This window comes from Sceloporus occidentalis, unplaced genomic scaffold, assembly GCF_023333645.1.
Source record: "Sceloporus occidentalis isolate IW3139 unplaced genomic scaffold, rSceOcc1.0.p SCAF_1, whole genome shotgun sequence".
In the NCBI taxonomy this organism is placed as follows: domain Eukaryota; kingdom Metazoa; phylum Chordata; class Lepidosauria; order Squamata; family Phrynosomatidae; genus Sceloporus; species Sceloporus occidentalis.
In genome coordinates, this window is record NW_028316981.1 from 1,987,408 (window position 1) to 2,004,292 (window position 16,885).

Consider the following 16,885-nt stretch of genomic DNA (forward strand, 5'->3'; position numbering starts at 1 on the left):
AATGGGTGCCTTATGTCTATCATACAGTGGAGAGGAAATATAAATAGTTCTTTTTGTTACTAATGATTTCTACTGTGGTTTTATTAAAACATTTTTATGCTTGCTCCACATAAACTAGCAAAACCAATGTTCAGGAAATTATTAGTCCATTTGTTACAAATATATATTTTTTAAAATAAAAGTAAATTCAGTTTGTAATAATTATTTGAATATTCTGTATTTTATTATACTAGTTGTGATAATTTTGTGCCAAATCAAATTGTGCATATTCATGTTTTATGTTCCTAAAGTATCAGAGTGATTTTCAATCTGTAAAAAGTGCCTATGCTGCATTTTTTTTCAATTTCCCCCCAAATTTCCATTTTTCTCTGAAAATATCTGGGAGGTAAACAGCCGATAGGTAACAAAAGCTCTCTTCTGATGCTGAGGCAAATCCAGATCGGACTCTGTCCAAAACAGAGTGAAAGAGTGTGCTCTTCCTCCTGGCCCTGTGGCTCTGGGAACAAAGCATCCCGAAATCCAGGAGATAACATTTAAATTCCTTTAGCAAAGCAAAAGAAATACTTCTGAGATCCCAGATGCCTCCATCCTTGGTAAGGCCACAGCTGCCTTTGAATCTCCAGAGAAGTCTACATGTCTTCACACTAGGAAAAAATTAGGTATGTTTTACCAAAACAACACCTACAATACAGTATAAAATACAATAGGTTCCAAAAAATTACTTCAGAATATATATATATATACACACACACACACACACACATATATATATATATATATATCCCCAGGGGTAGCCATGTTCATTAGCAAAGTATAATAACATCCTAGATGCACAAAAACATTTTGGCCAACCAAAATGCAGAAAATACGTGTTGCAAGCTTTCGAAGCTGCAGCAGCTTCTTCATCAGCAAAGATGTTCAAAACCATACAGGAGAAATTAAAATAGAAGTGATGGTGTTAATCACAAGGCTGGTGATTTCCTCCCCCAGGAAAGTTAATTTCCCTTAGCTAGACAAGATTGGAAGCATCCTTTTCTTTTGCTAATGGGAGTTAATTGTATCTCCTGGAGCCCCCACAGGAGCAGGAGCAGGAGATGAGGACAGATACATCTTCACAAAATGTAGGCTTATTATTATTATTATTATTATTATTATTATATCCCACTCCCCAATTAACAGCACATTTTGCCTCCTCCTGTGTGATATTTAACATGGTCAAGATGGCAGTGGTGCTATGGAAGCCTGAATCATGTATTTATGCATTTGGGTTGGCCAATAAAGGTCTGGGTGCCTTGTGGATTTGGGGTGCTATTGTCCTTCAGAATATAGACAGACACTGCCTCAGTGGCCCCAAATGCAAATGGTGCTCAGGGGGGCTGAGGAGGGAGGACTCCTGGGCCCCATTGAAGGTCCCTTGGGGACCAGTGGTGCTTTGGACAGACAAGAGCGGATTCCTAGAGTGGCCAATAGAGGAGGGGGAGAAGAGGATGATGGCGGCTCCCTTGTGACCTCATTTCCGGTGTGTGGAGAAGGAGGAGGCCCCCCTCCCTGGATATCTTACTCTGGGGAGGAGGAAGGTGAGGAGGAGGGGGAATGGAGGGGCCCCAGGAGGCCCTTGGAGGGGCTTATTCCTCCCTTCTCCCCCAAAGGAAGGCCGGGGGCTCCCCAGGGGGTTTGGGGAGGGGTCTCCAATGGGGCCAGAAGAGCCTGTTGGAGAATGGCCAAGGGCAGGGAAGACAGTTCGGAAGGGGAAGAGGAAGAGGGGCAGGCAGAGGGGAGGCTGGTCTCTCCTTCCCAGAGGCAGGGACTGGGGGATGGGGGGATTGTGTGTGACGCCCCCCTCCAGTCTCCCTATGGCTGCAGACAGATGCTTTGCTTCCTGTGGGGAGGAGGAGGAGGAGGAGGCAGGTGACACCAAATCAGAGCAAAACAAGGCAACTGTTAAGTAGATCAGTAATTGGCTGGTTTCACTAAGGCCCCTCATGACATTCTTGCAAACAAGCTGCTAAAATATGGGCTAGACAAGGCAATTGTTACATGGCTTTGTAATTGGTTGGCTGGCCGAATTCAAAGGGTGCTCAACAATGGCTCCTTTTCATCCTGGAGGATAGAATTGGGAGCATACTTATCAAATTTGCGGATGACACCAAATTAGGAGGAGTAGCTAATACTCCAGAGAACAGGGCCAAAATTCAAAATGACCTGAATAGACTAGAAAGCTGGGCCAAAGCTAAGAAAATTAATTTCAACACGGAGAAATGTAAGGTACTGCACTTAGGGCAGAAAAATGAAATGCACAGATATAGGATGGGAGACACGTGGCTGAATGAAACTACATATGAAAGGGATCTGGGAGTCCAAGTAGACCACAAGTTGAACATGAGTCAACAGTCTGATGCAGCAGCTAAAAAGACCAATACAATTTTAGGCTGCATCAATAGAAGTATAGTGTCTAGATCAGTGATGGCGAACCTGTGGCATGCGTGCCAGAGGTGGCACTCAGAGCCCTCTCTGTGGGCACATGTGCCGTCGTCCCAGCACAGATTTTGCCAGAGCTTGTTACTAGAAAGCCAGAGGGACACGGCACTTTGCAATAAATAAGTGGGTTTGGGGTTGCAGTTTGGGCACTCGGCCCCTAAAAGGTTCACCATCACTGGTCTAGATCAAGGAAAGTAATAGTGCCATTCTGCTCTGCCCTGGTCAGGCCTCACCTAGAATACTGTCTCCAGTTCTGGGCACCATAATTCAAAAACGATGTTCAGGAGCTTGACCATTTCCAGAGAAAGGCAACCAAAATGGTGGTGGGTCCAGAAACCATGCCATACAACAAATGATTTAGGGAACTGGGTATGTTTAGCTTGGAGAACACATGGTTATGGGTATCATGATTTGATAGCCTTGTTTAAGTATTTGAAGGGGTGTCACCTTGAGGATGGAGCAAGCTTATTTTCTGCTGCTGTGGAGAATAAGGCCCAGAGCAATGGATGCAAGCTACAGGAAAGGAGATTCGACCTCAACATTAGGAAAAACTTCCTGACAGTAAGGGCTGTTTGACAATGGAAGATGCTGCAGCCTTGGAATGTGGTGGAGTCTCCTTCTTTGGAGGTCTTTAAACCATCTCTTGGTGATGCTTTGATTGAGAGTTCCTGCATGGCAGAAGTGGGTTGGACTGGATGGCCCTTGGGGTAGAAAAGGGAGGAACCCGACAAAAGAGCCTTTTGTTAAGTTGTTCTGTGCTGTCAGGTTGGCTTAAACCTTGAGTGACTTTGTGAATGAAAGACGTCCAAGAGACCCTATTATTAGCAGGTTCAATGTTTTAGTGTCCCTGAATCAATCCACTTGTAGTGTGCACTTTCTGCCAATGTATTGATAATCATCAGCTTTTCCAATGAGCCATATCACACAATGTGTCCAAAGTACAATAGCCTCAATTTAATTATTTTGTCTTCTAGGAATTATTCTAGCTCGTTTTGCCCTCAGAGCCATTTAATTCTTTTTGATGGTTTATGGAAGACTGTATAAACGTATGCACTTGTAAAATACCCCCAATTGTACTTTCTGCAGGTGCTTAGAAGTCCTAGATAGGCCTGACTGGTCTCCAGACATATAAAGAGAGAAGATGTCTGCTGAATTCCTCCTCCATTGAAGAAACTAGTAAAGATGCCCTTGGAACAGGTGAACATTCATCCCCTCCTTCTTTGCGATGGATCCCCAAACATTTGATACCAAGGATGGAAGAATCCCACCCAGTGTTCTTAAACCTCCACTCCCCCCCCCCCCCCCCGGCAAATTGAAACTTCATGTAGTCATTTGGGATGCAACTGATGGTCAGTTTCATCCTCCCATGAGACTCAGTTGATCAGTGCCTCCTGCCACTTTGCCCTTGCTCTTTCCCCAGCCAGTCAGGGCCAGTGGTGCTGGGACTGGGCCCGCAGCTCAGTGCTTGCCCTGGAGAGACCCCTTGGGCCTGTCATCAGGGTTTGTTCTATACTTGAGTTAATATTAAAGCCGTGGCTTTTAGACAGGGTTAGTATCACCACTTTGGTGAACAGAGACAGCTGTCTCATGAAAGTCAGCAATTGCCAATTGTTTCATTTCTTATTCTTATATTTTTACTGCCAGGAAAGAGTCCTTGTGGTATTCTGTGACTTCTGTGTCAAAATAATGAAACACATTTGCCAAAGTAACAGGAATTAATGGTAGTGGAAATCCAAAATATCTGCAGAATACTAGATTGGGAAATGCTGCCCTAGATATATGCCAGTTACTGATGGTGGGCAGGGGGTCTAAGTGAAAAAGCTCCCATGTGCTAAATAGTACTTCTCTTTACATGAGAAGACTAGTTCATGAGGAGGCCAGGTTATAGCCCTCTCCAAGATACAGGAAGTTAATGAAGACAGGTAAGGGGTTATTCAGACATTTTCCCTGCTGTCTACTTCAAAGCAATTCAATCATGCTGGGGATGCACCATGATTTTCCTCCACCTGATTAATATTGCTCTGGATAAGGGCTGGTTTCTGTTGCAGGTGACCTTTGAGGACGTGACTGTGTATTTCACAGAGGAGGAATGGGATCTGCTGGATCAGAACCAAAGATCTTTGTACATGGAGGTCATGATGGAAAACTACGAAAATGTTTCTGCCCTTGGTAAGGAACTTGAATCCATTGCCCTTCCTAGGCTGAATGAGGGTCTTTTCACACTACATAAACCAGGATTCTAGTTTAGCTGGCAACATCATGTGGGATCCTGGGATTTGTAGCTTATTGGGGAATTAGGGCTCTTTGAGGATTCTAAGTACTGCTTGCTAAACTGCTAATCCCAGGATCCCATAGGATGTTGTTATGACAGTTAAAGTATAATAATAGCTTTATAATTGTGTAGTGTGAAAGGGCCTTTATTGCTTGCCCAGGCATGATTTAGGGTTTTTTATTTACCTTTCTCATACAGCTGAGGCTCAAAGATTTATTTCACACCCAAATGATGACCATCGTCTTCTGTCTGATGATCGTCTTGTGGACAGTTCTGTGGTCCAGTGTCCTTTGCAAAGTTTCTCTAGAGCTAATAAGTTAACTGTGAAACCACATGCCAAGGGATGAGGTTCAGCTGCATGTATCCCATGGCAGTTACATTTTATGTTCTCTCACCAATGCAAACAAGCCCCATGTCCCTCACTGGGCCAGTCCTGATCTTCATTGTTCTTCCTCATGGCGTCTTGAATCACACAAATGGGTTTTCCTGCACCGAGACACCAACACGCATTGGGGGCTGAAGGACTGAGGCAGTTCTACTTTCATTGCCAAATTTAAATTTTATTTTTCTAAATTTCAAAATTTAAATTTCACAATTATTGCCCCACATTCCTTACTCCTGGCCAGAAAGGAAGCCATTGTGACAGCACTGTCCTGCACAGCAAGGAAACAGAAGGGTGATCTCAAAATGCCAACAAAAATGTGACATCTACATTTGAAACCGTCATATTCTGAAATTTGGATTTATACATGTATTATGAAAAGTCATTCCCCGCTGGGTCAACAATGCACCGTTAAGGATGAGACACACTGCGGGTTGAAGGACTGAGGCATTTCTACCTTCCATGTGAATTTTAAATTTTAAAATTTCTAAATTTAAATTTTCAATTTCAATTCCAAAGGCTTTTACTTACAGTCATTGTGGAGGATATGTAGCATTACCTGCCCTGGATTAGCTTGATGGTTGTCTTAGCAGGCTGGGCCTGCAACTGGTGCTTCTGCTGCTGCTGGGGGCCCGCTTCCCCAGGGGATGAGGCCTGTGGCTGATCCCCTGTAATGTAAACATAGAAGAGGGCATATAAATCCATGGGGGGGGGAGGAAATGGGCAAGCTTCATCACAGTGTATCATTCTATGTAGCACTACTCCTTGGTAGGGCACATTAAAATAGAGGGTATATTACCATTGCTCTCTTCTGCTCCTCTCTCCCTCATTCTGCCAGCAACACTGGTGCTGGGAGCAGCTTTCGGCTCTTCCTCTGGAAAAATAAGAAAGATAAGGTTACATAAATCATGGGAATGCTAAAATGGCTATCATTGGACTGGGTTTGTGTGGCACATAGCACACAGTTCTCCATCACAAAAATAATGAATTTAGAGCACTATTGCTGTCTTCCTCTCCCTCTCCTTCCTTCCTCTCCCTCTGTATTCTGGGCCTGCAAAACAAATTTATTTGAAATAGAATGAAGACAACTATGTTAAATGACATGGATTGCAATTCCTGATAATCCAAATAACATTGCTTGTTAAATAAATAAATAAATAAATAACTTTGGCGGGATACAAACCGCCATATAGTACGTCTTCTATACGTACTAGGGTTAGGAAGGGGCGGTGCTTCTGTATCCCGCCTTTATTTATATACCGCCCTTCGAAACATCAGGGCGGTTAACAGCAATATTCAATACAATTTATAAAAACAATACCATTAAAACAGTAATAAAAGAACTTGTGCCAGATCACAAACAACTAACAGAGGGGGGAAGAGGACTCTCAGGGCAAAGAATCAAGGGTAAGCCTGCTTGAAAAAGAATGTTTTTAGCCCCTTCTTAAATTGGGCCAGGGAGGTTGCTGAATGGAGCTTGATGGGCAGCAAGTTCCAGAGGGTGGGGGCCGAGATGGAAAAGGCCCTTCTAGTGGTGTTAACCAATCTAGCCTCCGGAACTCTTAACAAATGCTGCCCGGTGGATCTGAGTGTGCGGGGCGGATTGTACGGAGAGAGGCGGTCCTTTAAGTACCCTGGGCCCAAGCCATTTAGGGCTTTATAGGTTATAACCAACACCTTGTATTGCGCCCGGAAGCGAATAGGCAGCCAATGTAGGTCTTTTAAGACCGGTGTTATATGACTGGTCCTAGATGTATTAGTGACCAGTCTTGCTGCCATATTCTGCACGAATTGCAGCTTCCGGGTATGGTACAAGGGTTGCCCCATGTAGAGCGCATTGCAGAAATCCAACCGAGAGGTTACCAGAGCGTGTACCACTGTTTCTAGGTCCCCCTGGCTCAGGTAGGGACGCAGCTGGCGTATCCGCTGAAGCTGATAACAGGTGCTCCTGACCATCGCGTCCACCTGAGATGTAAGGTGGAGCGACGAGTCGAGGAGCACCCCCAGACTGCGTACAGAGTCCCTCACAGGAAGCGTGATCCCATTCAGGACAGGTGGAACCACCGCCATCCCTGGGCCAGGAGAACCTATCACAAGTACTTCCGTTTTCTCTGGATTCAAGCTGAGTCTGTTTTCCCTCATCCAGCCCATTACTGACCCCAGACAGGCCACAAGAGGAGAGATGCCATCCCTGGTCACTGCATCAGTCGGAGACATAGAGAAAATTATTTGGGTGTCATCAGCGTACTGATAACCCCGCGCCCCATGTCTCCGGATGATCTCTCCCAGCGGTTTCATGTAAATGTTGAAAAGCATGGGAGACAGAATGGCTCCTTGAGGGACCCCAGATATTAGGGGTCTCTTGTCGGAGCACACGTCTCCCAGCTGCACCATCTGGAACCTCCCAGAGAGGTAGGACCGGAACCACTGGAGCGCAGTGCCCCCGACTCCCACCTCTATCAGGCGCTCCAGAAGGATACCATGGTCTATGGTATCGAAAGCCGCTGAGATGTCCAGGAGCACCAACAGGGACACGCTTCCCCTGTCAATGCCCAGATGGAGGTCATTGACCAAGGCGACCATGGCAGTCTCAACCCCGTAACCCGCCCGAAAGCCGGTTTGAAATGGGTCTAGATAATCCGTTTCATCCAGGATCGATTGGAGCTGGATCGCAACTGCCCTCTCGATCACCTTACCCAAAAATGGCAACAGCGATACAGGCCGATAATTATTATGCATCAGGGGGTCAAGGGAGGGCTTTTTTAATAAAGGTCTTACAGTGGCCAATTTTAAATTCGAAGGAAATTGCCCATCCCTGAAAGATGTATTAATAATCCGGTGTAACATTGAAGTTACCACCGGTCCCCCCTGAGCCGCCAACCATGAGGGACAGGGATCGAGAGAGCAGGTCGTCTTCCTAACACTCCTAAGGATCCTGTCCACATCCTCGGTACTTACAGACTCAAAGTGATCCTGTTTAACCAAGTCCACGGAAGCTCTGGACGCCTCTACTCTGGTTTCTGCTCTAATACTGGCATCCAGACCGTCGCTTATCCGAGAGATTTTATCCGCGAAGAAGTTGTTAAATCGGTCACAGCAGGCCTTGGAAGGTTCAAGGATCTGGTATGGGGCAGGAGGGAGCTGAGTTAGCTCCCTCACAACCCTGAACAACTCTGCTGGACGTGACTCCGCAGACGCGACACGTGCACCACAGAACGAGTTCTTAGCTGCACGTATCGCCTCTCCATAGTCCTTCAAAAGATGGTCTAGGAGAGTCTGGTCGGATAAGCGCTGGTGTTTCTGCCAGCGGTGCTCTAGCCGTCGCAGAACCCGCTTCCTTGCCCGGAGATCATCCGTATACCAGGGCTTCCTTTTGGAAGCAGGTCTGAGAGGGCGCTTGGGAGCGATACTGTGTATAGCCCTGGAAAGATTGGTATCCCAGATACCAGTCAGGGCATCAACAGAGTCGCCGTCGGTTCCAACCGTATACCCCTTTAGGGCTTCTTGGAACCTTTTGGGTTCCATCAGCCTTCGAGGGTGGACCATTTTAATAGGTCCACCACCCCCAGGGAGGATCTGGTAGAAGCCTTGATTTTTGCCTCCACCAGGAAATGATCCGTCCATGACAAGGGGGAAATATTCGATATTTCCGCCCACGGAATTTCCATGTCCGTGCAAAAGACCAAATCGAGTGTATTACCCGCAGAATGCGTAGGCCCTGAGACCAGTTGTGACAGGCCCATGGCTGTCATGGTCTCCATGAATTCCCGAGCCGCACCGGATGGAACATAGTTGGCCGCGAGGGAGATGTTGAAGTCTCCCAGGACTAAAAGCCTTGGGGACTCCAGCATCAGCTCCGAGACCAAATGTGTCAGCTCGTTAAGGGAGTCTGTTAGCGCACGGGGTGGCCGATAGACCAACAGAATCCCTAGACTGTCTCTGGCCTTCAGGGTCAGGTAAATACACTCAATATAGGACGTTTGACGCACATGGTTCCTGGTTAGAGACAAGGTGTTCTTATGCACCAAGGCAACACCCCCTCCCCGCCCACCTAACCTAGTCTGGTCCTTCACTGAGAACCCGGCAGGTAGGGCCTGAGCCCATACAGCTTCTCCCTCAGGCCCAAGCCAGGTCTCAGTAATGCAAGCCAGGTCACAGTTGTTATCCTCAAGCAGGTCATATATTATATGGGTTTTGTTTTTAATAGACCTGGCATTGCACAGGAGCAGAGACAGGGTTTGTGGTACGGTTGGAGCGACCCTCAGGTCTCTTTGGTTAGGGGAGGGACAGGAAGGCAGGATAGATATTAAGCATCGATCTCGCCTTCCCCTGTAACGCTGGTCCACTCTCCTACCGCCATACCTCCCCTTGCCCCACACTACCTCAATAGGAGTCCCGTCCAAACATGAAGAGTTACCCTCTACCTCCCCAGCCAAAATATTCCCCAAGTCCATATCCCCCCCTCCCCCTGTAGCACCATGGAAAGGGCAGAAAGAAGACACTTCAGTCATTCTCTGCCCCATTTGGCACAGGAACACCTCCCTTGCCCTCACTCCGCCGCTGAAAATGAGCAGCTGCAGAGTCCAACAGCAGTCCATAGGCGGCTCCCCCGGGACGGTGCGCAGATGTGCACCTCCGACAACCCGGGGAAGGCCGCCCAGCAGCAGTCGCAGTTCCAGCAGCGGTGTGCCCGGTAGAGAGCGGAGGGGGGCGTGGCGAAGAAGGCCCGGCAACCCGGCTTTTATGCGCACCTCTCTCACTGGTGCGCCTCTCCCTCGCCTTCCCCCCAGGTGTCCTCAATGTGGCTTTCTCCGGCCGCCGCGGGAAATGCTGAGATGGAGGCAAAGTCCAACTGCCAGTCCATGGGCGGCTCCCCCGGGACGGTGCGCAGATGCGCACCTCCGACAACCCGGGGAAGGCCGCCCGGCAGCAGTCACAGCTCCAGCAGCGGTGTGCCCAGTAGAGAACGGAGGGGGCTCTTGCAAGCAGGCCTTAAGAGATGCCTCTTTCACAGGCACAGCCTCCTCACAGCTGAGCAGCAGAGTCTGGTGGTGGTCTGAGGCTTTTTCCTGGAAGCAGGCCTTAAGAAATGCCTCTCTCACAGGCACAGCCCCCTCACAGCTGAGCAGCAGAGTCCGGTGGTGGTCTGTGGCTTTTACCTGCAAGCAGGCCTTAAGAAATGCCTTTCTCACAGGCACAGCCCCCTCACAGCTGAGCAGCAGAGTCCGGTGGTGGTTTGTGGCTTTTACCTGCAAGCAGGCCTTAAGAAATGCCTCTCTCACAGGCACAGCCCCCTCACAGCTGAGCAGCAGAGTCCGGTGGTGGTTTGTGGCTTTTACCTGCAAGCAGGCCTTAAGAAATGCCTCTCTCACAGGCACAGCCCCCTCACAGCTGAGCAGCAGAGTCCGGTGGTGGTCTGTGGCTTTTACCTGCAAGCAGGCATTAAGAAATGCCTCTCTGCAATGTTACTGCAAACAAACACTAAAACCTATACACAGTAATGCAGTGTATACTTGTAAGTACTAGGAATTGTTTCTGTGGTATATACTTACCAGCGGATCACCTATGTTCCCAGCATGGACTCCTTTATACCACAGCTGATGCATCTGAGAGTAGAAGGGGGGGCATGCATGACATGGTGGTTCACCATTAAAAAGCTTCATGGCTTTGTAGAATTCGTTCCTAAGAACCTTTACCTTGGAGTTCACTTGCCTGGAAGGCCTAATGAATTATTATTATTATTATTATTATTATTATTATTATTATTAACCTTTATTTATAAAGCGCTGTAAATTTACACAGCGCTGTACATACAATCTTTTTAATTGGACGGTTCCCTGCCCTCAGGCTTACAATCTAAAAAGACACGACACAGAAGGAGAAGGGAGTGGTGTTGGGGAAGGGGCCTGTCTAGTAAGATAATACATATAAAATACATAGCAATACAGGAAATGATTGAATAAAACAGACAACAAAAGAACATCAAATAGTAAGCGACAATTATGCAATGCCTGGGAAGGCTTCTCTGAACAGGATGGTCTTCAGCTCCGTTTTGAAGCTGGTTAAGGAAGTGATGGCTCTTGCTTGTGGGGGAAGAAGGTTCCAGGAGTGAGGGGCAGCAAGTGAAAAGGGGCGAATCCAAGATGGGGCAGAGGAAATCCTGGGCTGGGACAGCAGACCTTGACTACCAGAACGGAGGGCCCTAGTGGGAAGGTGAGGGGAAATAAGGTCTGATAAGTAAGGAGGGCCAGCCCATGGAGGGCTTTAAACGTCAACAGCAGGAGCTTGTACTGAATGCGGAAAGGGAGGGGGAGCCAGTGAAGGGATGCCAACACAGGGGACATGTGGTCAGAGCGGTGGGCGGAAGTGATAATGCGTGCAGCTGAATGCTGGACAGAAATTAAAGGATGGAGGTGAGAAAGAGGAAGCCCTGCCAGAAGGATGTTACAGTAATCAAGCCGTGAGATCACTAGGGCATGGACCAGGATCTTGGCAGTAGAGGCGGAGAGATATGGTTGGATTTTAGCAATATTGAATCCGTCTAGGCCAGTGATATTCTGTATGTAATAGTAGTAGTAGTAGTAATTATTATTATTGTTATTCCGCTTAATCTCTAGGAATCCAAGTGGATTACAACAGTAAAGCAAAATACAGTTAAAAGAGAATACATTAAAAATTCCAAGATCCCCATCCCTTCCCCCAGTCATAAAAACATAATTAAATGCTAAAAGGAGATTAAACTAAGAAAAGAAGTTAAAAACATTAATATACAATAACGATTAAAATGAAATAAGAGTTTCAAGCAGGGTCTGTGTAGAATAAAGATAAAGATGGGGGATAATGGGAGAAAAAGGAGGGGAGGCATATTAGTGCATATTAGGAAGGGAAGTGGACTTCATTAGGACTTCCAAGCCAGATGCTACATAGATCAATGAATATTTAAATAAAAGGAAATAATTTATATTTAATAAAAAGGGTGCCTCCCCCATATAGGATCTGTCTACTGCAATATACACATACAGCTTTATTCTACAGCACTGTAACTGTTATTGGTGTTGTCAGCACTGGATAAGATGTGATGGTTGATAAACTGCATAATGATATGGAAAGAGATTATTTCATCTTCTCTTCCTAGAAACTCAGAGCCCATACAGACAGGCCAAAATAAAGCTGCTTCAATTCACTTTGGAGGTATGCTGTTTAAATGATACACGCATCTTAAGAGGCCAGAAGCCGCGTCAAAGGCACAGCTTTGGCTCAACTTCTGGTCTCTTAAGATGTATGTGTCATTTAAACAGCATACGTGCAAAGTGACCCGAAGCAGCTTTATTTTGGCCTGTCTGTAGAGGCCCTCGGATTGATAAAGAAGTTGGAGGACAAGAAGACATACAGAGCAGCACTGCAGTTGCACCTGATGCACAGCCTGCCGAGGTGGAGGATGATGGTATGTTGATAATCAGCGAATGATTGGGCAGAAGAGGGATGGTAGGCATTCTATTTCAGAAAGTCATTACAGTGCTTGCTAAACCATATTTTAAAGCACTACGGCTACAGTAAGTATTCATGTTTTGAAATGCATGATCCATATATCTTATCAAATATGCTGCTTCATCTTTTGTAGGAGGCGGCGAGGTACCAAGCAGGCTTCTGGAACTGCTATTCAGAGAGAGGAGAGTATGTAGGGGGGAACTTGTAGCCTTGATAATGGAGAATACCAACAAGCAGGCGCACATTACCAGAAAACACCAACAGGAACTCATTCACAAATACTTAAGGAGAACAGACCAGAATTCAAGAATCCTTAAAGAAATAGCAGAGAGTTTTTGGCATGATGTGAGGTCGAGTGAGCGGGACAGAAGGGCAATGCTGGACTGTATGCGCTCCCTGGCAAATATTGCAAAAGGAATGCTGGAGGCACAGGAAAAAACACGTGACCATGCAAATATTGTTAATGGAAGCTGCCAAGGTAAGGACTGAGCAAAGCAGTCTACATTCTGCTTCTGGAACAGGCAGAAAAAAGGGGAATAAATGATTTATTCCTCCAACACCTGTTTCTGACAGCCAGGAACTTTTCTCTCAAGCTGAACAGGAAGGAGATGTTCCCTGCTTGGTGCCCTTTAGATACTGAGGGATCAGAATATACAGACAGAGAGATTGGAGAGAGGCAAAAGGATGATTTTTTATTTTATTTTTTAAATGATTTTTATTAATTATTCATGTGTGCCCCTCCCGAAGCTGTGCGCTCAGTGGAAGAGGACGACGATCCCAGATAGAAGGAGTGTACCGTTCTTAGGTCAAGGGTATATGATAGCTGTGCTCTCCTGCTAGAACCTCCAAACAAGCTCAAGGATGATTTTTTTAAAAAAGCAAATATACCCACCTTGAATTTAAAATTGACCACACAAAGTTCAAAAAGGTATAAAAATGGGATGGTGAAGAAAGGATACAAGAGCCACTTTTGCGTGGAGTGTGCCCCATCCACAGTAATTGGGGATAGCACTTCCGCACCATTGGTGGTAATGATGGGGTTCTTGGCGCAAATGCACCCTCATCCATGGCTTGACACAGGGATGAGTGTTTGAAAATGAACACATCATTTCCTTCCCTGAAAATCTAATCTCCACATTGATGAAGTGTCCTGTGTGGTCTGTGGTCCCCTGCATGATGATGGAGTACCCATACTTTCGGGTAAAGTATTCCTCAGCCTTTGCCATGGGGGGACACTGGAATATGCATCCCATCTAGGGTTGCCATATGTCAGGACCTCCAAACCGGGACAAATGTAGGACACATGAAAAAATGATTTTTTAAAAAAATGTTAATATAAATGCATGTTTCTTAGGCATGCTCAAAATGGAGGACATTTTGGCATTATTACTAGACAGATGGCAGAAATGTACTTCTCTTTCTGGCCAAAGTGATGCCGCGAGTGCGCCCTTTGGCACTCGCGGCACCTCTTCCGGGGCCTGAGAAGGAGCGCGATTTCCGTGCTCCTCTGCAGCGTCCGGGAGCCGCACCGTTTAAAGGCTGTGGTTCCTGGACACTGCAAGCGGAGGCGGAGCCAAACCACCTCTTCTCGGCGGTCTGTAACCCGCCACAGTGAGCAAAAGAGGGGGAGAGAGAGAACTCACTATAAAGCTAGCATTATTAAGACTAAAATTAATCAGAGCTATGCATATACAGATGGAAGTCATCTGTGTTCTCAGTAGCTCTCCATTAACCCTGTAATGGTCATTGACCCTATAATGGCTCAAATTTAGAGTTTGTTACTATTCCAACATGCAATATCCACAGCATTCCTATCATCTACCAAACTGGTAATTTTATCAAAAAAAGAGATCAGATTCTTCTGGCATGACTTGTTTTTCAGAAACCCATGTTGACTTTTGTGATTATGGCATATAGGAACTGTCTATTGCAATATACACTTACAGCTTTATTCTACAGCACTGTAACTGTTATTGGTGTTGTCAACACTGGGTAATATGTGATGATCAATAAACTGCATAACTATATATAAAGAAGCTATTTCATCTTCTGTTTGTAGAAACTCAGATTGATGAAGACATTGGAGGACAAGAAAACATACAGCCTGCCGAGGTGGAGGATGCTGGTATGTTGATAATCAGTGCATAGAAGAGCGATGGTAGGCATTCTATTTCAGAAAGTCATTACAGTGCTTGCTAAACAAAGTTTTAGAACAGTACGGCTAAGTACTCATGTTTTGAAATGCATGATCCATATATCTTATCAAATATGCTGCTTTATTTTTTGTAGGAGGTGACAATGGACCAAGCAGGCTTCTGGAACTGCTGCTCAGAGACAAGAGAGCTTGTAGGGGGGAACGTATTGCCCTGTCAATAATGGAGAGCACCAACAAGCAGGAGTCCATTACTAGAAAATACCAGCGGGAACTCGCTAATGACTACTTGCAGAGAACAGACCAGTATCCAGCAATTCTTAAAGAAATAGCAGAAAGCTTTTGGCGTGATGTGAGGTCGAGTGAGCAGGACAGAAGGGCAATGCTGGACTGTATGCGCTCCCTGGCAAAGATTGCAAAAAAAATGCTGGAGGCACAAGAAAAAACGTATGACCATGCAAATACTGTTAATGGAAGCTGCCAAGGTAAGGTGATTGAGTAAAGCAGCCTATTTCCTGCTCCTGGAACAGGCAGGAAAAAGGGGAATAAATCATGATTTATTCCTCCAACGTCTGTTTCTGACAGCCAGGAACTTTTCCCTGAAGCTGGACAGGAAGGAGATGTTCCCTGCTTGGTGCCCTGCACTTTAGATACTGAGTGATAATAAAAATAAAATAATAAAACTTTTATTTGTATCTCGCTTTTTGTAAAAACAATCAAAGTGGCAAACAACATATAAAATCATACAACGATATACACAATATCCCCCCCTTAAAAAAGAATTAAATTGAGATTTAAATTACATAAATAACATTAAAATCTAATAATCATGGGCAGAGTCATGGCATAGAGCCAGTGGTGGCGAACCTATGGCACGGGTGCCAGAGGGGGCACTCGGAGCCCTTTCTGTGGGCATGTGCGCTGTCGTCCCAGCACAGTTTGCCAGAGTTAGTACCAAGAAAGCCAGAGGAATGTGGCACTTTGCAATAAATAAGTGAGTTTTGGGTTGCAGTTTAGACACTTGGTCTCTAAAAGGTTCACCGTATGGGAGTGATTGTTATGTGGCCGAGGACTTTATTCTGGAAAGGCCTGCCGGAAGAGATCTGTCTCTGCAGGCAGAGAGACAGAGGGGCAAAAGTATGATTTTTAAAAAGCAAATATACAGTACACACCTTGAGTTTCAAATTGACCACAGAGTTCAAAAAAGTGTGAAAATGGGATGGTGATGAAAGGATGTACAGTGCGCCATGTCATATGTGGACGCATCTGCGAGGTAGCCCGCGGGAGCGTGCGGGGCTCAAGGGGCAGCGCGTCCCATTAAGACTAATGGGGTGCACGCCCATGGTGCATGCACACCGCTGCACCATGCATGACCCCATTATTTTCAATGGGACTCGAGCATATGCTTTTTTTATGCAGGGGGGGTCCGGAACAGATCCTCCATATAAAAAAAAAGGACGCACTACATGTGTGCTACCAAGCGTTAACTTTCTGGAAGCTTGCTGTACACATTGAGATATTCATATCTTAGAAAAGGGGAAGGTCTGAATGTCATCTTAATAATATCTCAGTCAGTCATACATTGCTACATGGAGCCCTAGTGGTGCAGTGGTTAAATGCCTGTACTGCAGCCATTCACAAACCATAAGGTTGCGAATTCAATACCAGCAAAAAGGCTCAAGCTCAACTGCGGCTTGCATCCTTCCAAGGTCGCTAAAATAAGTACCCAGATTATTGGGGGCAATTAGCTTACACTTCACTGATAAGCAGTATAGAAATGTACTTGCTATTGCTATGTACATGTATAGATATATCTGTTACGAAAGCAACATGCGTATCTAGATGTGTCTGCTGTTACATAAGCCAGTAATTATATTTGGTCAAGACCAACTCCTGGCGCAGTCTGTGTCAGGAAATGACATTGGTGTGGCCACTAGGGGGAGCTGTTGTGCAGATAATTTACAGTTCCAGTGGCAGCTAATGTGTCAGCATTCAAAAAGGGCATCATCGAAATGTTGATGCAACTGTCAGCTGTCAGTTCTCAACTGTCACTGAGAGAAGAGAGAGACAGTTGGTGCCTATGAGTAGGCTGTGTCTGTGAGAGAGAGACAGT

General features: G+C 45.9%; 2 protein-coding genes across 5 annotated transcripts in view; both read left to right on the plus strand.

Moving 5' to 3' along the window:
* LOC149320347 (uncharacterized) overlaps window positions 1–16,885 on the plus strand; it is a 57,085-nt gene that overhangs the window by 10,285 nt on the left and 29,915 nt on the right. The gene's annotated exons all lie outside the window — the stretch shown is intronic.
* On the plus strand, window positions 1,507–15,528 carry LOC149320348 (uncharacterized). Of its 4 annotated transcripts, none has more exons than XM_089502506.1 (5): window positions 1,528–1,577; window positions 4,339–4,400; window positions 4,509–4,647; window positions 14,680–14,745; window positions 14,910–15,526. In XM_089502506.1, the coding sequence occupies exons 3-5, from the start codon at window positions 4,605–4,607 to the stop codon at window positions 15,272–15,274; spliced, it is 474 nt and encodes a 157-aa protein (XP_089358632.1). In that variant the 5' UTR covers window positions 1,528–1,577; window positions 4,339–4,400; window positions 4,509–4,604; the 3' UTR covers window positions 15,275–15,526. The 4 variants fall into 4 exon arrangements, with proteins under 4 accessions (XP_089358618.1, XP_089358632.1, XP_089358624.1 ...); XM_089502498.1 differs by having other exon boundaries at window positions 4,527–4,647; XM_089502492.1 differs by lacking the exon at window positions 4,339–4,400 and having other exon boundaries at window positions 1,507–1,577; window positions 4,527–4,647.

Excerpts from the sequence above, each read along its gene's own strand:
- LOC149320348 (XM_089502486.1), top strand. Across the intron at positions 4,648-14,679 it reads CGAAAATGTTTCTGCCCTTG|AAACTCAGATTGATGAAGAC; the intron begins GTAAGGAACTTG and ends TTCTGTTTGTAG. Across the intron at positions 14,746-14,909 it reads TGCCGAGGTGGAGGATGCTG|GAGGTGACAATGGACCAAGC; the intron begins GTATGTTGATAA and ends TATTTTTTGTAG.